Genomic DNA, 26,336 nt, shown 5'->3' with positions numbered 1-26,336 from the left:
CGTATACAGCGGTTACGCTCTGACTTAGACATGGGTAATCAGAGCATAGAATCCATGGAGATGACAATTATTTTTGACAAAACGACATTTCTTTTTCTCAAACCGACAAAATCAACCGGTCGCACTGTATCAGAGTGTTGAGCATGCTTGGAAAAAAAATTTACCACTTTGTTTACCTTACAGTGATAATGCCTGGGTAAAGACCGAGCTCAAGAGATGTTGTAATTGGTCCGAAGCAAGACAAGCATTCGTAGATCATCATGGATCAAGCATGTCAAGTAGCTATTACAATGGCTTGGTTTTCACAATGACAATGAGCAGCAAGGAATCTATCAGTGATTATTCTAAGAAATTTCTGTGAGCTGTTTTTTATGTGGGACTTCCTAAGGATGATCCACGTATCGCTTATCGTTTTTTGGCATCATTGACGCTATCTGTCCAAACTATCATCTGTATGACTGTGACAAGAGTGGAAGGAAAGCGAAGCAGACCACACAATTGGACTGTTGAGTACTTATCGCAGGTGGGACGTGATATCCTTGGTGATGACAACAATCTGTATGCTGAAGACACTTTTATGATTCCTGGTGCAAATCGGGTAAAGAAGCAAGAAGGTGTAGGCCATGGGCTTGCAAGCAAGCATCGCATTAGCAAGCCTATCAAGGCAAACAAGTCGGCCAAAACTTTCTTTCGTTCCCATCATGGGAAGAATGGTTCTCATAACTCCAAGGATTGTTACAGCCTGAAGAATAGAGCTGAGAAGAGCATGGAAAAGAAAACAATTGTTACAAGTGCCACCAACCATGGGTTTAAAGGCCATGCATGCAAAAAAGATGAGCCTAGAAGAGTTCTTGCTGTTTCCAAGGTAGAGAAACAAGAAGATAATCAGATTGACAAGGCCACTGCTGAAGTTGAGGCGATAATGGAGGACTTGAGCTACGATTGTAAGTATCCAAATAAAAACAATGATAAAGAATATAGTGATAATAGTGCACTTAATTTATTGACTCCTATCTTTATAGAGAACGTAAAACTTATTAGTTTGATTGATACTGGAAGCGATGCAAGTTTCATTGATGTTATTTCTTTGACTAAAAAGTTAAAAATCAATAAAGTTATTAAAATTACAGCAGTCGCTCTGTTTAAGGATAGCCAAAATTTTTGGAATATCCACCCTTAAATAGAACATACACTTAAATCAAAATTTGTATTGTAGCTACATTATAGGCATGTTTGTACAACATGTTTCCACACAGGCCACTGTCGGCTGGTATAGATTTGGTAACTGTGTAACGACATTAACAAATCAAAACTTGCTTTTACACTATTTTCAGGAAAGAATGCCGTGTGAATTTATCGTCATTATGTATGAATTGTATTGTAAAATTTGTAATAATGCGACATTCATCCCTGAAAATAGTATAAGACTTGATGGAAGTTGCTGGAAGGATAATATACGAGTCGTAGATTTAAAATAATTTTGATGAGAATAAATATTTGATATAACAAGTTATTTTCTTTCTTTCTTTAGATTATATCTATAAAAAACGTAATAATAAACGCGTATTCCTTTCTATTTCTCAAAAAATTGAGCTTTTGGATCAAAATGCTACTGGCCAGCTTAATCAAACAGAATTAGATGAATGGGCTATGAAGAAATTCAATTTAGATCAACCACTTGCCCAACAGACTATATCAAACATTCTCAAAAATGCTGAAACGTTACATAGCAATATTAATGTTGTCAATAATGGCAAAAATCTAAAAACAACACGCTATCCTCAACTTGATGATGAAGTAGTAAAACTTGTTGCAGACATGAACAATAACAATCTGCCAGTCAATCGAGACTCAATCCTTCGATATGTGAGACATGTTGCTTGAGTGAAGTATAGAATCCCTGAAAATGAAATTTCATTTTCCTCTGGATGGCTCATCAAACTTTTCAAGCGAATTGGAGTAAAATACAGGCCAATACATGGTGAAAATGCCTTGGTAGACATCACTTCTGAAAACATCCAGAACGAATTGAGGAATATAGAAGAAATTCTTGAACCATATGATCCTATAGATATCATGAACTTTGAAACAGGCTTATATTACCAGCAACCACCAAGAAGAGCCATATGTTCCGAGTCGCTTGATGGCATAAAAAAAAAAGTAAAACTCGTCTGACAGTTGGATTGCTCTGTAACTTGGATGGAACTTACAAAGAGCAACCAATTGTTATCGCACAAGACAAGCGCCCCAAATGTTTTAAAGCAAGAGCTAATTTGTTATCCATGGCTGCAATTGGAAAAAACATGAAATTGAATACCATTATTCTACTAATGCTTGGATGACAACATACGTGAAAAAGTTAAATGTTGCCTTTGGAAGACAGAATCAAAAAATTACTCTTCTTTTGGATAATGCGTTCATTCATAAAATAAGAATTCCGCTCAACAGTATTAAATTGATATTTCTCCTAGCAAACACGACTAGCAAGCTACAGACTCTTGATGCAGGTAGCCTATTATTTGTTGATAAAATGCTATATAAGCTGTCTTTTTATTTTGCAGTTTTCTCATTCATATTTTGCATATACAGGAATTATTGACAACTTTAAGGCACACTTCCGAGCCCAGCAGTACGACCGTGCTTTATGTCTGTATATCAGTAAAAAGTTGGATAATCTGAATGTTTACAAAATAGATCAAGTTCAGGCTATGCTTTTTCTAGCTAATGCATGGCTTAAAGTAAAACCAGAAACAATAAATGGAATGCTCCCAGATCTCCTCGGGAACTTTGACAACAAAGTTACTGATGTTAGCCAGTTGAACCTTGAAGCAGATGAAAGCGAGATGATAGTATGTTATACAACAAGCACTACTAATAATGGAGAAACGGCAGAAGGCAACATAGATGAAACAGAAGAAAATGATAATACAGAGCAAGATGAGCAGCGTGTCGATATAATAGAGTGTAAAAAGCGGTTGAGAGAAGCCTATGAAACTATTCTCATGTACGAAGTTCCTTTGGACGATCCTGATCGTAAATTACATCGCCGAATTCGAATGAAATTGGCTGACTCTTGTGCTGAACTAAATAAGTCAAAAGAGCCAACAGATCTTCGATCTTATTTTACAAAGTAAAAAATTTATTGTTAGAGTGCTCCAAAAAGCTGTTACTTACAAAAATTTTCTATTTAGTGGTGTAGCGGCATTTATGCTGGGGTTAAGTACGTATTCAAGAGATGATTGAAACTGGTCCATTGCTTTTTGCCGACCACATTAATGAAATCTTTGCCACATCTGGCATATTATTGATCAAAAATGGATCTGCAAATATGGAGTTGAATGAGTTTATTGATGTTAATGCCACCAGAAAAATCAAAGAAGAAACTTACAATAACATTGGAATGTATTCCCAAAAGTTTCCTCGAGATAAGCTGATTACTATTATGGATATTATACAAGAGTTGAATAGAGGAAAAACTACAACAATCAAAGCAGTGTCTAAGTTGTTGATGATGGTTGATGAAGATGGAAACGAATATGTAAACAGGACGATATTATGCTTTAAAAAGTTAGTCGAAGAGCTTCCAATCGTTCAATATAACAAGAAAGAGTTAGAGCTTATCACCAGAGTGATAGAGCCTGCCTTGTTGCCTTTGTTTGATGATGTCGGAAAAAACATCTATTTTAGATGGACTGATGCTCAAACAGAAGAGTACAAAGAAGATGAAGTTAATTCGTCAAGCAAAAGGCCAGACGGTTGTGTCACGTTGATGGCAAATAAAAACAAAAGCATAGCGTTTGTTGAGGTCAAATCAGCCAAATACTCCAAAGACAAGGTGAAGCTGAACTACGACCTAAATAAATTAGGCGTATTTTCCAAAAATGCCATCGAATTGAATCACCTTAACGGTGTATTGGATCTGCAGGTTGTTGGTAAGTCGTTAAATATAAAAAATAAGCTAGTCCCTAATTTTACTTGTATAAATTAATAGGTGCAGACATTGCATTTTACTTCGTTGAGAAGAAAGCCGGTGGTTTGATCTTGATGACCGAACTTTACCATTTGAAGTTCCCTACTGTATTAGAGGAGCTTCCTCAATTGCTTGGCTCTGTGGATGAAATTTGTGACATCCTGCATGTGTTCGAAACACAGTGTAAAATTATGCAATAAATAAAAAATTCAGAAAAAAGAATTCATATATTGTTAATAAATTTGTTCATTTTAAAAGTTTTATAACACATAAGCAATTGGTTTTTGTTCAAGTAAATTGTAATAGTTGATAAAATCAAATGGCTGCACCGAGGTTTCAATTTGTTACAATTTTTGCTCATTCATCTGTCACCAACCTTGGCAATTTTGACATTGATCATAATTCATATGCCTCTCCACTTTTAAAATCTTTTCGGTTTCTGTCATGTTTGCAAGTTGTGGAAATAACTCTTCCAAACTATCAGGTACTTTTCTTCTACTGAGTGGGTTCGCTTATGGTCCTTAAAGATGCTCCCTGAAGCACGATCGTTGTGTTTCCGGTTTATTTATGGGCAAACTACATTGTCAACTTACAATAGCTCACTTTAATCCGGACGTTTCAAGTGCTTGCAAACTTTGACAGGCTTCCAGAAAAGATATTCATCATCTGGTGATTTCTTGCCTTTACAAATGGCTGATATGGCAAGAAGCTCTCTCTCAGTTTGTACCCTACTTGGAATTCAATCCAGAAGACATTTACGAGATTCTCAGTAAAATGAGCCGTTATGAACATGTTGACAATATGAAGTTGCTCATACTCAGTTATTACATTATGCTGTTCATCTGGCGAGCCCATTGGCGGTATAGTTTTGACAATGTACCTTTATCACCGATCCACATTGTTACCTCCGTTTTTGAAAGAATTAGGCTCTACCATCAGCAGTAAAAGCATACCTCTCATTATGACGTGTGGCTTTCTATATGTTTTAATTTATTTAATAAAATTAAAAAAAGAAAAAAAAGACATCCTTGGTTTTTGTGTCGTGATCCAACACGCGACAAAAGTTGAAATAAATGCAGAGGACAGAGGTGGACACGAGAGAATAAGAAGGGTGTACGACACAGATTTCGCATCTTTATTTCTCAAAGAACCACCAGTTTTGTATATAATCTGCATCCAGTTGTTGACGTGAGCAGCGAGAGGAGACTGCAAAAGAGCCATTCTTGTTTCAGTATTTTTTTGAATGAACACGACTCTTAAAACAATAGAAATGGTTCCCAACAAGTTGAGCTCATATACTTTGTATATCGGTAAAACTTGAGAATGAGAACAGGACTCTTGAATCTCGATTTTTTTTACAACCAGTTGAAAAACCAACGATCCCAGCCTTCAGTACTCCTCCACTTTTTTGATAATATAATGTATTTTTTGTATATTCAAGTAGAAAATAGATTAAAATGATTGATAGAAAACAAGTTCCTCATGATAGAACCACCTGTGTTTTGCGCTGACCGGATCCTGAAGATAAAAGGTGTTTAGCTGGTAACATTGTATTCAAATTATTGTAGAAAGCGAAAGTTGAGGCTGCAGTCCAAGAAGTGTTGGTTGTCTCTTTGGAGAAGATGTCTTAGCAGCAATAAACAGTTGGGTATATTTAGCAGAAGGTTGTTTGTACGTTTTTGCTCGTTTTTAAAAACAAATGTCCAAAGATTTGTTGCAAGAGCATATCAACGAGTGATGGAAAGGTATGAACGAATGCTTAACCAGAAGACTGCGGTGGTTCAGTCAGTGTTCAACTATTGTTATCAATATAGAAATGTAACAGACATACTAGAGTTAGACGAACGTTTGAATTCAAAATATAAAATGTTTGATACAACGCCTCAAGTAAACACAATAGCTGGCATATAATAATCTTATTAGTGTGCATAGATGATGATTGTAGCAAGGGACGAGAGATTGACCACTCAAGCGTCCCCTTTATCGGATTATTTCATATAGCTTTTATCGCGATTTTTCAAACGTTGTACATGCGTGTATTAAAAAAGATTGGCTTTTTGAAACATACAAGCTTTTATTTAAAAAGATTCAAGTAAGACTTGACACTTCATTTTCATGCACGTTTTCCATTCATCATTATTTGAGGTATGCGCATAATAAAAATCTACACGCTTGATCCAATCCAAAACCAAGTTTTTTTCATCTATCCCTGGTTTCCTTCCATCCAAGGCTATATAATGAGTAGCAGCAATTTCATACATGGCACAAGGAACTGTCCAATGTTCCGTAGCATGATTCACGACAGTACAAAAGGAACTAAGAGCAAGCTCTCTGTTCTTCATTCTGTCTCTGTAAATAACTCCCATCAAAAGGAAGGCAAAATAGTCGGGGCATTCATTCTTCATCATCCCTGTCAGCTGATGCTCCATGTTTCGTAAAATGGGCTCTGACCAGCAAGAGACACCATTTACAAAATAAGCCAGTTCCCACATAGGGGGACTTACCATGTTGAACACCTGAGCCAGCGGGATACCATGTGTCTTGGCAAGTTGCATCCACTGTTTGACCTTGGACTCTGCCCAATGCTCATTTGCAGACATGCCCAGCTTTCTTTTGCCTTCAAATAGTGTAATCAGCTGAGAAGCTTCGCGAGCCGCTTTATCAAAGAAGCCCTCGGCAATCATACAACAAGTAGATACAAAATGATAAAAGAAACGAGACCAGTGACTCATGCTTTCCAAGCAGAAAAATACCTCTGACGCCTCCCTGTAATTACCAGAAAATATCTGTAACCTACAAAAGATATTAGCAATTATACACAGTGTAGCTGTCGTTTACCATCCTATCTCAAAAAGGATAAATAATCTAAACTGGTTGTATTCTTTTATAGAACTAGACTTGATGATTCCTTTTTCATTTATTTTATGACAAATCTTCTTTGCTGTATAAAGTGTTTGCAGACATCGATCCAAGTTGGTCGAGGTTTTCAACAGTTTGACTTGTAATAATTGCAAGAGAGGACTGTTTGGATAGTCTAGCTTTAATGAATCCAATCGATCTTTAATCCATAAAGATTGATGTGTATCCAACTGTACATACATGCTTCTATTAGCATAATAATACAACAGGGCAATAGAACTCAAAGGCGCGTACATGGTCTTGCTTTGACTTGATTTCTTTAATAGATCAACTAATGCCAATGGTGTCGATCGAAATCCTAAATTACCTAATACTTTTACAACTTTTTTTTGTATACGTTTTTTGTTTTCAAACTTTCTCTCTTTAATTTCTTGTTTTCTACTATCGTTTTTTTTACACTAACCTTTTGTTGGTAAAAATGAAAGCACAAGGTAGAAAAGGCCCAATCCAAAATAGACACCATGTTCAATCGTATCTTGACCATCACTCGACAGCAGGTTGTGCTCCAATACCGAGGCGCCCAGTCGGTCTTCAAAAAGCTTTTCATAGATCCTGTAAGCCCTTCGTAGCTCATAGGCTGCCTTGAGATGATCCACCCAACTATTCTTCAAGAATTGGAGGGAGGAGAGCATCAGGATCGAGTGGGCAGTCAAGAGATCACAGTGAACGTTATGATGTGTAAGCTGTCGGATGGCAGCTTCAAAAGCAGCTGAAGCTTCATCGATCGGCTGCGGCTCTGTAGTCGAGAGCATGGCTTTGATGTACATCAAAAGTGCGTAACCAAAGGCGTGAAATGGGTCATTGACTGTATTGCAAAAGATCTTTTCAGATTCTTCAAGTTGATCATTTAATAAGGCATCCTAACATAAGTCTTAGTTTATGTCTTTATGAATGTGAATGTCATACAAGGCCTGCTTTGAGATCTACAAGACTTGTGCCAATCCAAGCTGAGCTCATGTGTTGATGATCTGTTTGTGAAAATATTGAACTGGTATACTTTAACGTAACAGATGCAATCTTGGAGACGTGGCGAAACATACAAAGGTGGCAGTAGTATGAAAAAGCAAGGCAAAAGAAAAAGAAAGAAAAAGAAATACCCCCATCTCCATTTCTGTAGTTCATAAACATTTGATTTTCTGTCGTTCATATGAGGAAAAAGGAGAAAGGGGGCTCTCTCAAAAGAGGAAAAAAAAGGGGGGGGGAAGGATTTCTAATGAGAGTGTGTACTTTATATAAGAAAGATGATGGTACATTTTACAAATCTTGCATGAAAAGAAGTTTAGGTTGTCTTAGACGAGTTTTCCAACTTGGTTTCTTTTTAGCCGATGGGGTGGATGCATATGCAAACGCAGTAATAGTTGCCATCTCCTCATTTTCTAGGATTAAGGGGTTGATAGGCTCGTGTTTTTGAAAAGACATTTTTTTCTAAGGAGAAGACAAGTTACATAGGGCGGCCATGATGAAACAATCAATGACTTACCACATCTAGCATTTCACACCTTAAAGTATCCCCAGACATATTCCACTCGGGTGTATGTGGTCTCATTTGCCGAATGGACGTGATGCGTCTCAACACCTTTTCTGCTAGAGCCCTCTTTTTCTTTTTGAAGGAGGCCTTGACACTCTTGCTTGAGTCGGTCATGCTAGAAGGTGAGACGGTGAATGTACAGTCGAGTGAATCCCGTCGTCCTTGAGACTGCATGGATGATTTTCTTGAAGACGTCACATGAGACCAAGTGTCTGCTGTGGATATCGTGTCAAATTCAACCTGTGGCTTTCCCCCTGCTTCCCCCATAAAAGTATTTCTTCTGGGTATGATGAGTGATAAGTTGGATACAGAGTTGCGCAAGAGAGAGGTGGATTTCCTCTTCTTGAGCGTCTCTGTTGCTGCCTGAGGGCTCACTGGGCTCGTGCTGTGTTGAGACCCAAGTTCTGAACAGTAATAGGCCTTGTGCCAAGCTCTTGATGCCAAATATTCTTGAGTGCAGACGTCATGAAGCTTATGATCCACATTGAGTCTCATTGCATTTTGATGATTGTTTTTGAACTGAGTCGACATTTTACCAATCATGTTGCTCGTATCTGACAAGAGGTCCAGTGAGCTACTCGGTCGTCTTCGAGACAGACCCGAGAAGGAATCGCGTTTGGCATAGGTCTCTGAATTATTTCTTGGCTTGAGCTCGGTTGATTTCTTTCGTGTGGCATAATCGGCCGAATAGCGTTTGACGAGTGAACTGCTGGACGGTGGTAATGCTGGTTTCACCGTTTCTTGTTGTTCTAGCTGAATATGAGTTGAGATGGATCGACGGAGTGTAAGAGGGGATTTTGAGGGTTTATTAGAGGACGATGCGTTTGTGATTGTCATGTCCAAGATATTTGTAAATGAACGAGAAGTACGGATGCTCTGTGGTCTTTTAGGTGCTAGTCCAGGAAGTGAAGAGACGATGGGCTTAGAAATAATCTTTTGTGTTTTCTTGGACTCTTCAATTGCTTGTTGTATCTTTTTAACCCACAGTTGCTTTTCTTGTGAACAAGTTGCGGAGAATACGAACGTATGCTTCTTACAACGCACAATAAATGAGTGTTCTCGTTGACCTATTACTAGTGTAAGCATAAGGTAAATCAAAATGTATAAGCAAACCTTCTATATCCTCAAGGTTTTCAAAATCGGCTAATCTTAAAGGAAACCAATGCTTGGGTTCATAATTTGTTACCTTTTTGGGCCTGACCATGATTATATATGTCGAAAATACAAAGCATCCCAAATATCTAGGCTTAGAAACGCTTTGGCCCAATGCAGAATAGGTCACCTCAATAGCACCGGCGATCAAGAGATGGCCTAATTGAGATACCTGGGATTTATTCATTCTCCAATCATCATCAAGACGTTTAATGAATCGATCCGTACGTTCTTTCATATCTCGTTGAAATTTCAAATCGTCTATCTCGGTCACAATCTCCTGCATTTCATTCAGTACGGCTTCCCACAAGTCATACTCTGGTGTTTCCCGTGCAGTATATCTGATTATTTCTTTAATAAGTAATTGATATCTACATATTCTTTGTACAGGCTAATGATGGGTATAGTATGAGATGCATAGAATATACAAGGAATGCCAATTTACTTTAATTAAATAATCTTCGAAATGTAATCTTCTTTCTTCTCCTATATCTTGAGATACACATTCTTTTGTAAATTGAGCCCATTCAGAGCGGTTTCGATAAATAGATAAGAGTGACCATGCTTCAGTATGTTTATCACAGTATTGCTTATAGAGTGAGAAGTTGGCCATCTACACTAAAAGATTAAGAGGCATTTCACAACAGCATACTTTATTTACCTGATCAAGAAATGTCTTTGCGATCAAACACCAATCATATTGTATAGAGTTAAGATGTGTAATAAATAGTTTATGAAAAGACAAAATGTCTTGAATATTCCTTGTTATCATCGCTTTATGCTCTGGAATAATCCATGGCTGACGATTTAGTATTTGTAAACAGACCTAATTCAATTGTTTTAATACTCAAAACAAATTCTCTTAAAGTGGCAAAGGGGGAGGCGAGCACGGTTGAAAGCAAGGTGGGTACAAAAAGGGAGGGATAAAAAGGGGAAAGAAAATGTGCCTTTTTTTTTTTTTTTTTTTTTTTTTTCCTTCCAATACTTACTTTTGTTAAATGATTTAAATCGTAAACGTAATCGCGTTCGGTTTGCAACAATTCATCAATTGCATGTATTTTCTTTTTATTTGTTTTTTCATTATCCGAGAGTTGAATACATTCATTTGCTAATGGTTCATCAAGACAACTACAACAACAGGAATCCTTTGATTTTATTAGTGATTGGTTGGAACTGAATTGAAAACAACAATTACTACTACAACAACAGCAGCAGCAGCAGTAGTTTGAGCTGGGATGCTGTTCGTCGTGTACAATGTATTGAACTGCTGATTTCATATACAAATATTACAAAAGGCTCTGTCCCCTTTTTTCCAGTTTATTATTATTAATGGGTTGTAGTAATAATAATAATAAAAAAGATAAAAATAAAAAAGGGATGGGTATCTTTATAAAAGTAAGGAAAGGGGAAAAGTGTGTATGAAATAAGTGACAAGAATATTTATAAATGCACTTTCACACTACAAGTAAAGAAGAAGAAAAAGAGAAAAAGCAAAAAGTTCAAGCTTTAGAAAATATAAAAAAAAAAAAAAAAAAAAAAGAGACAATAGCATCTAATCCCCTTGTAGTCTCCTCATTCCTTATTCCCCTTCCCTTTCTTTTTCTCTTTCTCTCTTTCTTCCAACTCCTCCTCTTCCCCTGTTACGTTATTACATGTTACAAAACAAAAAGATGAAAGATGACTTTTTATTGAATATACTCTGCCTATTGATTTTTTTTTTGTGTTCCATAGTTGCATTGAACCCTTTTTTCATGCATTGTAAACAAATAAAACGAAGATTACATTTATTAAGTAATGACCAACGTTTATAAAGAGGACTGGAGGTAACCGTTAGTAAGCAATGCGAGCTGATATAAGGCTGCAGATGTATGGCTTCTTGATGATCTATCATTGTACCACAGAAGGAGAATTTAATAATGCACAGTATTATTTTATTTTTTACTGCAGTTGATTTAAAGAGAGGAATAACAACGCAGTAACAATGATGCTAAAGTCCATCAAGAAGAATACTATCAATATCAGTTGAGAAATCAGCCTACAAGTATCTCTCTTATTCATACCTCGTTGAATAAACAAAAAACCTTAATGTTCAAGAGTATAGAGGCCCACCATCCCTCTTCCTCCTGCCATTCACGCATACTTTCGCACCTTCAATCTACTTGAATAATTGAAAGAATGCCGAGTGAAGAAGAGGAAAGGTGAGGTGTGGAGAGAGCTCCCATCTTTGTTGATACGATAAGAATTATGCTGCAATCAAACCTATCGAGTATACATTTATACAAATATAGATTGTTTGCATGTCGCATTAATTTTTGGTTCAAAAGAATGTACAAGTCAAATGAGGTTAAAGTCAAGATTAATATTTGAAACAGATGATAGATTGTATCTTGCGTAGTAGCTTTATAGGCTGAATGTATTTAGAGAATAGATCTCTTTTCTTGGCTAAAACCAAAATTTTAATATATTGCTTTTTCGTAAAAGAAAGGATTTTTAAATGTAATCGTCGATCAAAGCGCCAATCGAACTTTATCAGTCATGTTTAGAGTGCACTTTCCATCAAGAGAAAAAACTATATTTTTTATATTCAATGTTAACTATAATGAATTAGCACTTCTTTTTATCATAATTATAATTATCTGTTGCTTTTTCTGTAGTAAATTAAACTCAAGCTTTTTCGACATCAAGACTTACATATGCATCGAGTATAGCCCCGATCATCATCTTAAAAAAAAAGTCGCCTGGGTTGAATTGCAATGGCAGCCAAACTGGTACTATTGAATATCTTTTATTTTTTTTATTTTTTTTACTTTTGTTAAATAAAAATGATATTTAAAAGAGTATTGTTATCAATACTTGAGCATACTTGATTTCAAAGTTATTACTGCTACTACTATTTTTTTTTTTTTTTTTTTTTTTTTTTTTTTTTTTTTTTTTTTTGCCGACAAAAGGGGGGGGGGCTGGGATAAAGAAAGGGAAAAAAAACCTTCCGGGGACTGATTCCTTGTTGATCTTTCAAGAATATTCTACTTATGTAAAAGAGCTATTCAAACGGCCCGCTTTACATTTATATCCTATTCTCCCTCTAAAAAGCAAAATTCCAATGTAACTCGCTTTTCAGTATTACTGGCCCGCTGTTTTTTAGATTACGGCTTAGTACAGTATTCCAAGTATTTTTTAGTCTTTTAAAAATTTTATTCGGGAAATTCGTTTTTTTTTTTTTTTTTAAAAAAAAAAAAAAAAAAAAAAAAAAAAAAAAAAAAAAAGGCTTCTAGATTTAAGCAGTGATCTTGCAGAATCTCTATTTGAAGAAAATAGAGCAAATGGCGCAATAGGAAAGAAGGAAATGTATACAACCTTAACAGCAAAATTTATTTTTGTCCCGTGGATCAACGTCAGTCTGCGAAATCTTGTAAAGAAAAGCCCACTTTTGCACATTATCATGACGTGTTGCCTGTGATGAATGTAATCAAAATTCTCAATAAACTATCTGTCAGTGCTATCTGTTATCGTTGCTGATTTGAAAGATAAAGTGTGCCAAGAAAAATTTAAAATATAAATTCTTACATTACTCAATCATATCAAGTAGCCTATTATTGTTTGATCATATTCAAGTCATAAGATTAATAAATAAAAGAGGGGTTTGTAAACTTTTCCTATTTTATGTAACTATAGTGTTGATAGTGAACGATTATCAGGCAATTAAAAGTCTGGTATTATGTGCAAAGTGGTTCAGAATGGTAATTAAAGTTTTCATACGACAAAAAAAAATAACTCAGGGATAATTCTGCGTGCTCATCCGAAAAAGAAGTAGGAGGGGGAAAAATAAAATAAAACTTTTGATTGAAATTGGATGATGATATCTATTACTGTACAGTTTTTAAACTCTCTACATAGTTCAATAACTTAAGCTTAAAAATGTATATTTGAGGGTAGATGTTGATTTATTAGAAGTGATGCTCTTTATATAATCCGCTTTATAGCATATACTTTTTTATACAATGTCAGTGATTAATTTACTGCAAACATCTAAAAATGGATATACACTTTGCATATGATCTGCTGAATCCTCTTCGTCCTCAAGTATCCATCCAAAAGGATCACTGTGAGATGCTCTCTTTTTGACTTCTTTGCCATCGACCAGTCGTTTCGTACCTGCATTTTTAAAATCAACCAAGTAGCTATTATTTTCCAACTTGTAAAGCTGTAAATCAAATTTCACTACTAAATCAGGGTACTTGTATCGACATTTGAGATGAAATGAATCTATCGTTCTCCATTCCATACCAACATTTTGAAGAGATCGATATATTTCTAGCATAACCTCCCAAGCAGGACATTTACTTCGAATACCAAAGTGCCACCGTGTTCTCGATGCCTTGGAGGGTTTCTTGGGCACAGGTAAATGTCGGTGTTGAGATGTTCGGGTGGAAGAAGGGGCCATGGCGCCTGGAGGTGGTGTACCAGTGGCAGGAAGAATAGGTGAGTCTAATCTGGATGCACTAGACGTAGACCGTTCTCTTCTGCTGATGGGTTCTACTCTGGGTAAGCTTGAGCTCAAGACAGAGATGGAGGAATCATCTAGTTCGATATTACTGTTGCTATCTTCTATCAGTGAAGTATTGCTATTCGTATTCCATGGTGGTGGTGATGTGGCAAGGAAGCTTGAAATGTTATTATTATGTTCAGCTAATTGTAATATAAGTTGTTTGTATAAATTAATCGTGTAACTTACAATCTTTTAATAATCTTTTATTATCAAGTACGAGTTGATAAGCTACTTTAAATTGATTGTTTTCCGGTTCCTTTAAAGCCTTTTGAATTGTTTCAGTTGGATAATTCATTTTCTTTATAAAAAATCAGTCAACTAAACATATCCCCAAACAAGATTGTACTCGTACCTTTGATAACTCAGATATTAAATTATCATCTATAATCATATTTTCATTTTCTTCAGTGTTTGGTAATGGTTGAAGATAATCTGGTAAATTCTTTTTAAACCATTCATTTTGTCTGCTCAACTGTTTTAGCGTCCTATTTTTCTTGCTGCCTTTTATTATTGTTTTACCTTATTTCTTGTATTGTTATACGCTTCAGTGGATCAACGACTAACATAGAGTTTAATAATGATTTTGTGTCTGGACTCAAATAAGAAGGCATTTTATAAATTCCACCTAAAGTAATAATAGATAAGTACAAAACATACACCTAATTTGAGCTTGTACCATTGATCTTTTTGAATAAAGTGGGTATATATTCATCATCAAAAGGTAATCTACCACAAAGCATAACATATAATATCACACCACAACTCCAAACATCTACTTCTGGTCCTGCATATAGTCTATTATGAAAACATTAACTTTCTTTCCTCCTTTTCTTCATAAACCTGCTGTACCTTCCAGATATCACTTCAGGCTATAGAATAAATAAGATATGAGTGCCATATTACATGTAAATATTTTGTACTTTACAGCCGCATAATTTGGACTACCACAACTTGTCTTTAAAAAATCACCATCTGTCATGATATTAGATAAACCAAAGTCAGCTATTTTCACATTATTATTTGCATCCAATAATAAACTAAGATAAATGAGAATGATTTTCATATGACAATCGGTTTGTTTACATACTTTTCAGGTTTTAAGTCTCTGTGAGCAATTTTATGTCTGTGACAATATTCGACTGCACAAATGATTTGTTGAAAGAAACGACGGGCATCGTCTTCAGATAACTTTGATACTAAAATGAGCAAGTATTGCATATAAAACCTATTCCTTACCTTTCCTTTCTCGACAATATAATTGAATAATTCTTTTCCTGCGTATTCAATCACCATAATAATATCTGTTGGTGTAGTAATCACCTCATATCTTTAAGTCTTATTAGCATCATTAGCTTATTTCATTCATATAGTTCTTTACAATTTAATGATATGTGGATGACGAAGTAACTTCAAGTACTGAATCTCACGCTTCACTCTACCACCCATATCCATACTCGCAATCTTTTTTCGATTAATGAATTTCAAGGCTACTTTTTGCCCTGTAATAGCGTGAACAGCAACTATGAAATGAATTGTTTATTTATTTTGTATATAAACTTTTTTTTATTTTTATTTCTTTTTTTTACGTTTTACTTTGCCAAAGGAGCCAGTACCCACAGTACTAACAATGTTATATTGACCAATTCGAATTCTATTACTGATACCATTATTGTTACTCATGCTTGTATATATATAAAAAAAGAAAGAAAGAAAAAGAAATATAAAAGTTTACAGTGATTTGCGGTTAAAAAGCAAGATTTTCTAAATTAGAAATCAATTTTTTTATTTAGCCAATCAAAATTGACATTGCCATCCCATTTTTATAAACTAATGCAAATACCTTTGATCATGAATAAAAAAAAAAAGATACGATAATTAACACAAGTATACTTTTAAAGACTTTGAACTTCTATAATATTCAAGGATAGCTTTATATAGTATTTAAGTCATAACTATTTTATTACATTTCATGTGAGCAGTTTTACCCAAGAATCTTGGTAAACCGGCTTTGAAATACTTTTTGTATAAAACCTAATATCCCTTTCAGAAAACGAAAACATTTATAAAATATAAAGTTTCAAGCAGGTTAATCAACAATTAGATATCTTCAATGAGCGCATCTATTTTCTATCATTATTATCCTTCGGCTGAATTTGTCAGGGAATAACTAGACGATGCAGAATTTGAATATCAGCTTAAAGGTAACGAAGGAGGAGCAACTATTAAAACGATATATCAGATCGACAATCTCTCTGATATTTCCGAGTCGTCTGATGAAGAAGAGAACGAGATACTAGCTACAATCAGCGCGATGGAGGAGCTTGACTTGGATGGAGTGCCACTGCCTAAAATGATTTGGACACCGGTCAAATATAAGCCTTCTCAAGTCGCTCAATTTATTTCTCTGATGCAAAACAAAAATTACAAACTCTCGAAGGCTACGAAAGAAACTGGTATTGCGTATGATGCAGCTTATAAGTTTAATAAGTAATGGAAAGAAAATGAAGGAACAGTACTACCCGGTTATAAATTAGCATTAAAAGTTAAAACAAAAAGGAACAACGTCAAGGTCACAGACGATCAATCAAAATTTATAGAGGATTACGTCGAGGCACACCCAACTTGTATCGTAAAAGGTATCATGGAGCAACTCTCTGCTAATTTTGGTGATCTATCAGTTAACGAATCTACTGTTTACCGCCGCATTACCAAAAAATTGGAGTTCACACTTATTCATACTCAACCCAGGATAGCAGCTCGCAACTCTGAGGATACAAAGGAGCAAAGAAGGCAGTTTGTTGAATATCTTGGTGACAACAACATCGATTTTAAAAGAAAGTGCATTTTCATCGATGAAAGCAGATTCAAAAAGAATATGGTGCATCCTGTTGCTTGGTCTAAAAAAGGAACACCTGCAGAAGTGGAAGTTCAACCAGAAGGTATTAATTTGAGCATTCTGGGCTGTATGTCTGTTCATAGATTGATTGCACCTTCTCAGCAAGTTCCAAAACCAAATGGTAGAAAAAAACAAAATGTAGCTGGTACCAAGAGGGGTTTACCACATGGAGCCAATTCAAGCCATTTTTTACTGTTTATTGAAGAAATAGCAGTATTACTGAATAAATTGGGGCTAAAAAAATATGTATATTGTGATGGACAATGCTGCGATTCACAAGACACCTGACGTCCTCCGAGCAATCCATGAACATGGTCACACTCCCTTGTTCTTGCCCCCCTTATTCACCAATGCTGAATCCCATTGAGAAATGCTGAAGCAAGAAGTTCGCAAGACGCCTTTAGCAAAGAACGAAATTATAGCTGACCGTATCAAAGAAGCAGCAAAAAAAATTACAAAAGAAAATTGTAGAGGGTGGGTCCGACATTCCCAGAAGTGTTTCGCAAAGTGCTTGGATATGGTAAACTTGTAAATATTTTATTATTAATAAACTTGATATTTCATGACACATAAGCATTATAAATATTGTAAGAGCAAACCCAACAGTCCCTATTAAAGTATTAAATTTAAACGGTCATTGTTAAATATTTAATACCTTTTGTGCAAGAGTCACTATGGTTCCTATTAACTTGGACCCTATTAAAATTTCAACCCTATATTTTTTAAAATTGGCATGAGCTTTGACGATGTTTACGCAGCTATAGCAGAACGATTCAGCAAATTTAAACAGTTTCAAAACGTAGCAAATTAGTATCTTCTTGCTTTGAAAGGCTTTAATCTTGAATATGACGAAGAAAGCCACTATGTCAGGTCACTTTCTGGTCATAAAGTTGTCAACCGAGATCGCATCGGGAATCATCTTCGTCTCATTGCAGATGGCATCTTGTAATCATCAACCTACGATAAAAAAAACTTTTTCTGCCGTTTCAGAATGCGCCGAAGCGTGTTTATTGGTATTATTAAAGTCATTTAACTTAAGGATTACCGTTTTCTTCAGTATAAGTACAAGCCTACCAGTAAAGCTGGATTTTCATCTTACCAGAAAATGGCAGCTGCCACCCACCAGGTAGCTTATGAATACGGATATCACTTTATGCACTTCAAAACCCATGATTACTCTGCCAAGTGCGTAGATGAATATTTTCGTATGCCAGAAAATTCAGCGATGTAGTTGAAGTTGTTTTGCAATGTTTATCATAGTAAAATTCAGCTTTATTTAATCTAAAAATGCAATCGTCCATCAACTTATTGCATTTTTAATATATAGAGAAGTCAACTGAATGCATTCTGAGATGATATATAAGCGAGAAAGTTGAAGATCCATTATTAAGATGATTTACATATAGCATTACACCAAAGATAATAGTATAACGCAGTGCAGCAAACTTTGGCAGCCTTTGACTTTTCTCTATCTAACAAGTTCAAATCCAGAAAAATATAAACAAATACGTGTGCATAATAAATATCACTCAAAGTAAATTTCTTTGTTTTTCTTTTATTTTACTTAACATCAAGAACAAGAATTCCCTTGAAGCATATACACTTGATTGTAATCCCTTTTATTTTATCTTTTTATTTTACTTTACTCAAAACAGTTTGATCTACTTAACAAGATCTGGTGGTCACTTATTACAAGTGAACTTATATTCAATCTATTACTATTTTGGGAACCAGACACTATCCAAAATTTTGGTCTCAAGTCAAGAACCCTTTATAACAAGCCTACTTTATGCTGCAAAAACCTTATAAACTTCAACTTCACAATAGGTCTGATAATTCCTATTGACTTTAATATCTTTGGGCGAAATTTTAAGATCTATTAACTTTAATAGGGCCGCTAATAGGGTCCGTTGGGTGACAACTTTTTTGATTTCGAGGTATTAAAGTTAATTTAATCGGGACCGTTGGGTTTGCTCTTACAAAATAGTGTTACTTGTATAGACCGCAACAAGCAAGCAGATATTCGGCAAGTTCTGGAAGACAAAGCCTACCATCGGGTCTAATAAAATTAAACGATACCGATGAAGAGGATAATCAAGAAGAAAACAGTGGCATTGAGGAAGGTGCCGAAGAGATAGAAGATATCTGGATCGGCTGGAAGAAGCTCTTGAAAGGCCTACAAGAAACTGTTGCACTTCCGTTCTTAAGGCAAGTTAAAGTTGAGACACTTGCTCAAAGGCTGACAAGCGTGTCGAATCTTAGCCCTGAAAGACACGGCGTTATTTGGTGCGGTAAAGAGTTGCGACGTCGCCCTCTCTTCCCGGCCGATATGTATGAACGTCTTATTAACAAGAACATAAGCATCGATTTGAAAGTTGCAGATCGACTGTTCCAGCCAGCAGTTTCACAGGCAACAGATGCAGTAAGATTTAATACATTTAGATGAGTAGAGCGATATTAATGTTGCATAATATGCAAATAGATTGATTTTGAGGGATTTAAAAGTGGAATTGAGAATCACAGATCTATTGTTACCACAACCAGTGCTGCTAAGAAAGCATTGATTAACCGTTCCTTGGCACAATTGTAAGTTTCATCCTTTTAGCATTACCTATTCTCAACCAAAAAGAGAAAGGGACGTGTGTAAACTAACTAAACAGGATAATATAGCCTTGAAGTGATTGCAGGTGCAGGAAAGACACTTTTCATCATCAGAAGGATGTCTACGTTTTTACGTTGTCGACCCTCTGTTGCGAAATTGCAATGACTTCCTTCTGCAACACGGTCGCAGTGTGTTGTTTTTTCCGGGCGAGATCGAGCTTAACTCTATGACCATGCAATTACAAAGTCAAGGGATTACCGATGGACGTCTGAAGTATAATGCAGATGGAAAGATCTTGGTGGAGGACTTGTCGACAGAGATTTTACTGTCTGAAGTTTCTTCATCATATGGCAAGAATTCCAAAGGCAAAACAAGCTTTGATCATCACAAGGCAATGTTTGGCCTCTTGGCCATGATAAGAACAATCGCCATCCTGTACAAGTACGGGAGCTTTGAAACGTTCTCAAGACTAAAGCTCCATTTTGCCCATACGCACGGTAAGTTGATTCACACATTGTTTGATTCGATTTTTGACGGTCGCCACCACTCCAAATAGACCGAACAATCCTTCATTGGACGATGTCAACACCTGTTCCTAGCGTATACGTGATGAACAAAGAGCAGCGTGTTGGAGTCATTGATGAATTTCGCAAGCAGAAGAACAACACTGTGCACTTTGTGACCTTCACTCTTACGCTGGCTGTATGTATACCTATTCTTGCTTATTACGTATTTTGAGACACAGAATAAACCCACTTTTAACATCCTGTATCATATATAGAGTGCACTGGAAGAAACAATGGGTGTGCTGGATGTCTTGAAAGATGAGCATGATAAGAAAGAGACAGACCGGTGATTTGAAAAAAACGTCCCTTGCTCCTCGCTACTTGAGCTTGTATGCCCTCAAATTGTCCGGCTAAACAAGAATGAGCACATGGTACAGATTGCTGATGACAGGCCAAAATCGCCAGTTTAAATTTAAAATAAAAATATTCTTTAATCGTAAGCAAAAAATAAAATAAAATCAAAGTCACCAATGAACATGCGATTTTTATTTAATAAGCAAATCTTTTCTCCTATTTAAAAATGCATGAATTCGCATGCTCAATAGAATGTTACTGCCATGTTGTTCATTATAATCCAAAAGTAAAATCAATTCAACTTTTAATATAATTTTGTGAAGCTAGAGAATGTATCACATTTTAATTTGAGAGTTTTAACTTTGTCATGTATCCATGACCTTCAGGTTGTTTAGCATGTCTTTTCATCAAGACGCATTGCATGTATTTTATTATTTTCGGCAAAACTAAAGCATTGTTTATGATCATTCTTTGTTTGATGCTCATTAGCTTGTCTTTTGTGAAGCTTACATCTCCATATTTTCTTCTAACAATGAGATCCTTGCTGTAACCAACCTTTTTTTTTTAGCTTTTTCTTACAAAAGGGAGAGTTCCCGCTTTTTTTTCTTGAAAGATAATTCCCAATTCATTAACTTCGAAATACTTCAAGTAGGCTGTATTAGGATGGTTCAGACCAATTAAATGAGCCAAATGATCAAGTAGGTACAAGGAACAGCTAAAAATTATAATACTATCGTTTGTATACTAACAGAAGACGCCCTTGCTTTAGGTGACTCTTCACAAAAAACATTTGCAATTGTATTAACACTATTGTTTGACAACAAAAGAATTGTCAATAGTAAGCTCTTTTAGAGCTGGTTGACAACTATATGTGTAGTTTTTATTAAACCATATCTTATTCTTGATAAATAACCATTCAGTTTCGTCAGACTCTTTTAACTTCTTTTTCAAGATTGAATCATAAGAAACTAATCGCAATTAGAAAGAGAAAGAAAAAAGGGGGGGAAATAAATAAAGACACAGCTAATTGGGAATTATATACTCCGATTAAAATTTTATGTATTATCATTGGCTTAAGTGATGGATGGTAAACAATGCGATAAACAAAGTGGATGTGGTTCTCTCATGAAATTTTTATATAAAAAGTGGGTATCAATTTATAAGAGACCTTTTGATATATATTTCCAAATATAGTTTGTCTTGAAGGTATCACTGTACTTTGTAACATCCAATATACAAGTTTGCTCTTTATCAAATGAGTCTATTTAGTAAGTGGTTAATATGTATTTTACTTTATTTTCTCATTCCATCCTTTTACCTAATTGAACTTTAGTTACTTTATTTTCTTCTATAATCGCTTTCACACCCAATCCATGAAATAAGGCATTCACTATTCTATCAATAACATGGTGTTTAATAACTTTAAATCTAGTTAATACTTCTAACTCATTACTCTGTATAAGCAGTTGATGCGCCTATCAATTGATCTTCTTCCACCTCTTCTAGCTCTTTTTCCAGTACTTGTATTTCTTGTTTTATTCCTTCTATATCCACTGCTTGCTGTTCAACGTATTGTTCCAACTCTTGCTCTTCTTTATTTAACGTCTCATTTCTTTGAACCAGTTCATAATATTCTTGAGCTACCTCTTCTTCAATCGTCTTGAGTGTTTCTAATTCATTCTCTAACCGCTCTATATGTTCAGTCTGCCTTTCTTGATACTCGAGAGCGCGTTGATCTACTTGACGTTGCAAGTGCTTTAGTTGTTCTATTATATCGAGTGCTTCAAAGTTGGATAAAAGTTGTTCAATTTCTTTCACTTGTTCAAGATGGTCTTCATTAGACATTCCCCTTTTGTTAATATGAGTATGTATGTGAGAATAAGAAAGAAGGAATAAGCCACATTTAAAGGAGAGACAATTTAGTTGATATAAAAAATTCAAGTATAAAAAAAAAATAATTTTATTAGATATCTTGGCAACTTGTAAAAAGTTAACACTGCTAGTTTACTTAAGTGTATAAAAGAATTTATTGAACTTGGCAGTGGCTTTAGCTTAGAGCGATCTGAAGCTTGCTCATTTAAAGAACTTTTTTTATTGCTCTTCCAATTGATGAACAATCTTTAACGACAAGCATTGTCAGCATTTACTCTTCAAAGCAAAATGAATAGAATGAGCGAGAAAATGCTTCAATCTTGTTACCGAGTCGGTACGTTCGTTCGTTTTGCCGCTTGTGCTATCTAGATCGTTAGGATATGGTTAAATTAGTTTAATGACGGAAAGAAGAAACAAGTTTTACTATAGAGGTGTATAGAATACGGTTTGATCTAGCAATGTATTGTGATTGAAGGTATTTTTCACCTTCGGTAGACATCATAAGTGAAAATTTTCCTTTGATAGAACATGTATTTGGAGAAGAGATGTTCGTTTGTTAGTAGACAATAGGCTTATTTCTTTTTCCTTTCAAACCATTGGACTTGGTTGCAGACACACATGAATAGCACAGGAAGACCATTTGATCTCAAGTGAATGATTAGTGGTAATAAAGAATATTTATTCAAGTAAATAATGATCTTGGGAGTCTATTGGGAATAATGAAAACAAAAAAGAAATCAAGAGCAAGGGCAGAAACTCTTTACACAACCATTCCATGCTGAAGTAGTGTTTGTTACTTTTGTACAGTATTTGAATACGTTATCTATACAATGTTAGTAAACATGCTACTGACTGGTATTATCTGCCTTAATTACCTGTTAAAGTAGTACATTTCGTACTGTCATTTAATGTTCCATCTTCTCTGTTATAACAAAGGCACATTGTAGTATCTTGATTATCGCTTGTAGTCTCTGTCATGATACATTTGCACCCAATTTCATTCAAACTGATACCTTTTGATGATAAAGTGTTCTTTAGACTGACTTCACTTGGTCTAGCAGAGACAGACAAGGCAAATAAGACAAGTAAGCTTTGAATAAGAACAATGAACTTCATTTTAATAAACAAAAAGAAAAATTCACAAGATAGTACGTTATTTATGTATTTTTTTTTAGTGCTTCATATTAAATTATGTCATAAAGAAATCTAATGCGAGTTAATTTAACTTTATTTTCTTCCTCCTTGAAAGCCAACTTGTTACACGACTCTAAAGAAGATGTGCATCTTGTTTGGTGTTGCACATAAACGTTTGAGTTACTATGCGTCCTGTCTTTCATATTCAAATAATGTTCCTTTTTTATATAAAATACACTCTTTTTTATATTTTATGAAAAACAAAAGAGGTAGTGCCTTTGGAGCTATGATCAATCAATGAAACATACAATCTGGGAAGAAGAAAGAGAGCATTTAATAAATGAGAAGTACAGAAAAAAAATTTTTTTTTCTCTTTCCTTCACAGAATCTCGCTCGGGATCTCATACTTTATGTACTTGATAAATCCAGCTTTCTTTTTGTGGATTTTCTTTTGTTATAAATAGTTAGCCTGTTGAATAGTGATCGGTTAAAGAATTTCCCAATCCCATCATTTTGATTGTTATTCGAGTCCTCAACGGAATTTACTAGTTTTATAAATTGCCTTATTATCTGTGTAAAGGCGATATGCACGTATTTAAACCTATTGTGCAACTAGATTGAATAAATTCTCCTTTTATGTAAACGAGGTATGATAACACACTTAATTTTTTTTATTAAAGTCTATCAAAACTGGTATAAATAAATATTATTGAGATTCAGTAAAAACCTCTGGCTCTTCAGGTACCACGCTTTGATAAATAGAAGCAATGATATCCAAAGCTTGAATTCTGTTGGCAATTTCTTCTTTTTTAATCTTTGGGTCGCCTAATACCTCATCACATACTTCACGCAAGACCCCTTCGATTTCTAATTTTGACCCTCTCCAAATAGCTTCCAAACCCTAGTTGTCATTGTTCAATTTTGATCACTGTTTTATTATTGCTATTGTCATTACCTTTAATGCAGCCGCCTCCTCTAATTTCGCTCTTTCTTCATCAGACAAACCTTTCTCTTCTGCCTTTTGAAGTTCACCAAAAGTAGACTGAAGGTCATAAGCCGTTCGAAGTGTTCCGACTGTTTGGCTAAAGATGTACCCTTTTTCTTTTATGCTGTGAAACATACCACCCAAACCAAAAGCAAACTTTTTATTTGCGTACTGGTTTGCTTTCATGCCATAAGCAAACCCAATGGCATGTAATAATTCAACACCGTGACTTTCGAGCTTTAGGTCTTCTGCTTCCTTTTTAATGTACTCTTTGAATTCCTTTTCTCCTTTTGCAGTATACACACTCAGCTTATCCTTCAACTTTTTACTCAATACTTCCACACGCTTGATGCGAGCCTGGTTTCTTTCTTCTTCAGCCTCTGTCCTCTGTGCTTCCTTGGCCGCCTTTTCTTCTTCTGTCCATCCAGATTGATCTTCTTCGGCCGTTTCTAATGCTTCCCTCATGTCTTTACCAATCGAAATCTCTCCAATAATATCCAGGAATCGATCACCACCAAATGATTGTTTAAAGAACTCCTCAGGATCAGCTTTGAAGGCGTTAGTGAGAAGGAATAGGGTGACTTGTCTACTTACCAAATCCACCATCTGGTTTCACTCCATTTTCTTCGCCATATTCATTATATCTCTTTCTTAGTTTTGGATCAGAAAGTACTTGGTATGCTTCTGAAATTCGTTTAAACTAACATAAAATAAGTTTCTTTTCCCCCCCTACAAAGCAATCCTCACCTTTTCTTCTGCAGTTGGATCATGTTGATTCTTATCCGGATGATATTTAATAGCCATTTTACGATATGCCTTTTTGATTTCTTCTGCGCTGGATGAAGGAGTGATGCCAAGTAAATCATAATATTCTGTTGACACTGGTTTTTCATCTATCTATCGATCAGTCTCGTATCCTTTCTTGGTTTATCTTTTCACTGTTACCTGTTCCTTTCATTTTGGGCATCTTTGGTTTACTCGTGTTGTTGTTTACAGGATCCATCACTTCATATTGATCCACTTGATCACAAGCCCAACATTTCACCGATACTTTTTGTCCACTTTTTATACCTTCTGGGTAAAATTCTAAAGGTGTAATGCATTTCTTACAAGAAGACTTGATGTAAGGTTCTGGTTTCCTTGACTCAAATATCCTTGTCGACATTTTATTTATTAAAAAAAAGGAAAAAAAAAAAGTCGAAAAAAAAAAAGAGTACACACTATTTTGGAGTCACATGGCGGGGGATGAAGGGAATGATGACTGTATGCATAAATACGAGCATGACTTATTTTTTTCAATTAAAAAATAATGGCCCTTTTATCTATTAGCATTATTACTTGATCATGTCTGTCAATAGGAGGAATGCTATGCACTTTTGCTATTGTATTGATCCATCTTTAAAAGCAACATAGGATATCATTCGATCCATGGATGATGTGCTATTTAAATCTAAACATCAAAGAAGCTTCAATTGGACAGCATCATGATTAGATCACAATCAGTTATTTGAGCGATGAAGTGAACCAACTAAGCCATTTACAAACCTGTTGATTCATTAAAATCGGCTATTGACGCGTGAATACTCCAAGAGGACGGTTTGCTGATCAATGACAGCTTTCATCATGCTCTTTCTTGCACTCCTGTTTTCATTCATCATACCTACGTTCTTTTTCTAATATTCGGCTATGTCACTACTGCCAAGGCTTTGTCTATAATGAATGCCTCCTCCAAAGCCATAAACAAACCGATGGATGTTTGTAGAACATCTTCTGGGTGACTACTGCAGAAGACCCATGTGAAATATTGCTTTTTAACAGTAAATTTAACTTTTCGTTTTGATGCTCTTGTGGTTATATTCATTCTCCTTCCTC

General features: G+C 35.3%; 12 protein-coding genes across 12 annotated transcripts; 4 read left to right on the top strand and 8 right to left on the bottom strand.

Moving 5' to 3' along the window:
- Window positions 1-577: 577 nt before the first annotated feature.
- On the top strand, window positions 578-1,180 carry RO3G_03687 (uncharacterized protein; the record flags this gene model as incomplete). The annotated part of the gene is made up of 1 exon (XM_067658277.1): window positions 578-1,180. The coding sequence occupies one exon, from the start codon at window positions 578-580 to the stop codon at window positions 1,178-1,180; it is 603 nt and encodes a 200-aa protein (XP_067514378.1).
- Window positions 1,181-1,914: 734 nt separating this feature from the next.
- Window positions 1,915-2,284, bottom strand: RO3G_03686 (uncharacterized protein; the record flags this gene model as incomplete). Its single annotated transcript, XM_067658276.1, has 2 exons — window positions 1,915-2,065; window positions 2,211-2,284. 2 exons carry the CDS (start codon window positions 2,282-2,284, stop codon window positions 1,915-1,917), a joined length of 225 nt encoding a protein of 74 aa, XP_067514377.1.
- A 951-nt stretch (window positions 2,285-3,235) lies between these two features.
- On the top strand, window positions 3,236-4,170 carry RO3G_03685 (uncharacterized protein; the record flags this gene model as incomplete). The annotated part of the gene is made up of 2 exons (XM_067658275.1): window positions 3,236-3,932; window positions 3,992-4,170. 2 exons carry the CDS (start codon window positions 3,236-3,238, stop codon window positions 4,168-4,170), a joined length of 876 nt encoding a protein of 291 aa, XP_067514376.1.
- Window positions 4,171-6,048: 1,878 nt separating this feature from the next.
- RO3G_03684 (uncharacterized protein) lies at window positions 6,049-6,570 on the bottom strand (the record flags this gene model as incomplete). The annotated part of the gene is made up of 1 exon (XM_067658274.1): window positions 6,049-6,570. One exon carries the CDS (start codon window positions 6,568-6,570, stop codon window positions 6,049-6,051), a length of 522 nt encoding a protein of 173 aa, XP_067514375.1.
- A 717-nt stretch (window positions 6,571-7,287) lies between these two features.
- RO3G_03683 (uncharacterized protein) lies at window positions 7,288-7,927 on the bottom strand (the record flags this gene model as incomplete). Its single annotated transcript, XM_067658273.1, has 2 exons — window positions 7,288-7,749; window positions 7,796-7,927. 2 exons carry the CDS (start codon window positions 7,925-7,927, stop codon window positions 7,288-7,290), a joined length of 594 nt encoding a protein of 197 aa, XP_067514374.1.
- A 430-nt stretch (window positions 7,928-8,357) lies between these two features.
- On the bottom strand, window positions 8,358-10,846 carry RO3G_03682 (uncharacterized protein; the record flags this gene model as incomplete). Its single annotated transcript, XM_067658272.1, has 5 exons — window positions 8,358-9,484; window positions 9,531-9,960; window positions 10,015-10,182; window positions 10,231-10,395; window positions 10,559-10,846. The coding sequence occupies 5 exons, from the start codon at window positions 10,844-10,846 to the stop codon at window positions 8,358-8,360; spliced, it is 2,178 nt and encodes a 725-aa protein (XP_067514373.1).
- A 2,714-nt stretch (window positions 10,847-13,560) lies between these two features.
- Window positions 13,561-15,795, bottom strand: RO3G_03681 (uncharacterized protein; the record flags this gene model as incomplete). The annotated part of the gene is made up of 11 exons (XM_067658271.1): window positions 13,561-14,255; window positions 14,302-14,413; window positions 14,468-14,496; window positions 14,657-14,740; window positions 14,792-14,910; window positions 14,965-14,984; window positions 15,041-15,152; window positions 15,203-15,303; window positions 15,352-15,442; window positions 15,494-15,635; window positions 15,702-15,795. 11 exons carry the CDS (start codon window positions 15,793-15,795, stop codon window positions 13,561-13,563), a joined length of 1,599 nt encoding a protein of 532 aa, XP_067514372.1.
- A 670-nt stretch (window positions 15,796-16,465) lies between these two features.
- On the top strand, window positions 16,466-17,299 carry RO3G_03680 (uncharacterized protein; the record flags this gene model as incomplete). Its single annotated transcript, XM_067658270.1, has 2 exons — window positions 16,466-16,575; window positions 16,672-17,299. The coding sequence occupies 2 exons, from the start codon at window positions 16,466-16,468 to the stop codon at window positions 17,297-17,299; spliced, it is 738 nt and encodes a 245-aa protein (XP_067514371.1).
- Window positions 17,300-19,839: 2,540 nt separating this feature from the next.
- On the top strand, window positions 19,840-20,169 carry RO3G_03679 (uncharacterized protein; the record flags this gene model as incomplete). Its single annotated transcript, XM_067658269.1, has 1 exon — window positions 19,840-20,169. The coding sequence occupies one exon, from the start codon at window positions 19,840-19,842 to the stop codon at window positions 20,167-20,169; it is 330 nt and encodes a 109-aa protein (XP_067514370.1).
- A 1,461-nt stretch (window positions 20,170-21,630) lies between these two features.
- Window positions 21,631-22,318, bottom strand: RO3G_03678 (uncharacterized protein; the record flags this gene model as incomplete). The annotated part of the gene is made up of 3 exons (XM_067658268.1): window positions 21,631-21,734; window positions 21,792-21,868; window positions 21,927-22,318. 3 exons carry the CDS (start codon window positions 22,316-22,318, stop codon window positions 21,631-21,633), a joined length of 573 nt encoding a protein of 190 aa, XP_067514369.1.
- Window positions 22,319-22,917: 599 nt separating this feature from the next.
- On the bottom strand, window positions 22,918-23,461 carry RO3G_03677 (uncharacterized protein; the record flags this gene model as incomplete). The annotated part of the gene is made up of 3 exons (XM_067658267.1): window positions 22,918-23,052; window positions 23,110-23,168; window positions 23,221-23,461. The coding sequence occupies 3 exons, from the start codon at window positions 23,459-23,461 to the stop codon at window positions 22,918-22,920; spliced, it is 435 nt and encodes a 144-aa protein (XP_067514368.1).
- A 724-nt stretch (window positions 23,462-24,185) lies between these two features.
- Window positions 24,186-25,268, bottom strand: RO3G_03676 (uncharacterized protein; the record flags this gene model as incomplete). Its single annotated transcript, XM_067658266.1, has 4 exons — window positions 24,186-24,380; window positions 24,435-25,012; window positions 25,059-25,164; window positions 25,212-25,268. 4 exons carry the CDS (start codon window positions 25,266-25,268, stop codon window positions 24,186-24,188), a joined length of 936 nt encoding a protein of 311 aa, XP_067514367.1.
- Window positions 25,269-26,336: the final 1,068 nt, after the last annotated feature.

The sequence above is a fragment of the Rhizopus delemar genome, genomic scaffold (genome assembly GCF_000149305.1).
Source record: "Rhizopus delemar RA 99-880 supercont3.2 genomic scaffold, whole genome shotgun sequence".
Taxonomy (NCBI): domain Eukaryota; kingdom Fungi; phylum Mucoromycota; class Mucoromycetes; order Mucorales; family Rhizopodaceae; genus Rhizopus; species Rhizopus delemar.
This window is presented reverse-complemented; position numbering and strand designations above follow the sequence as displayed.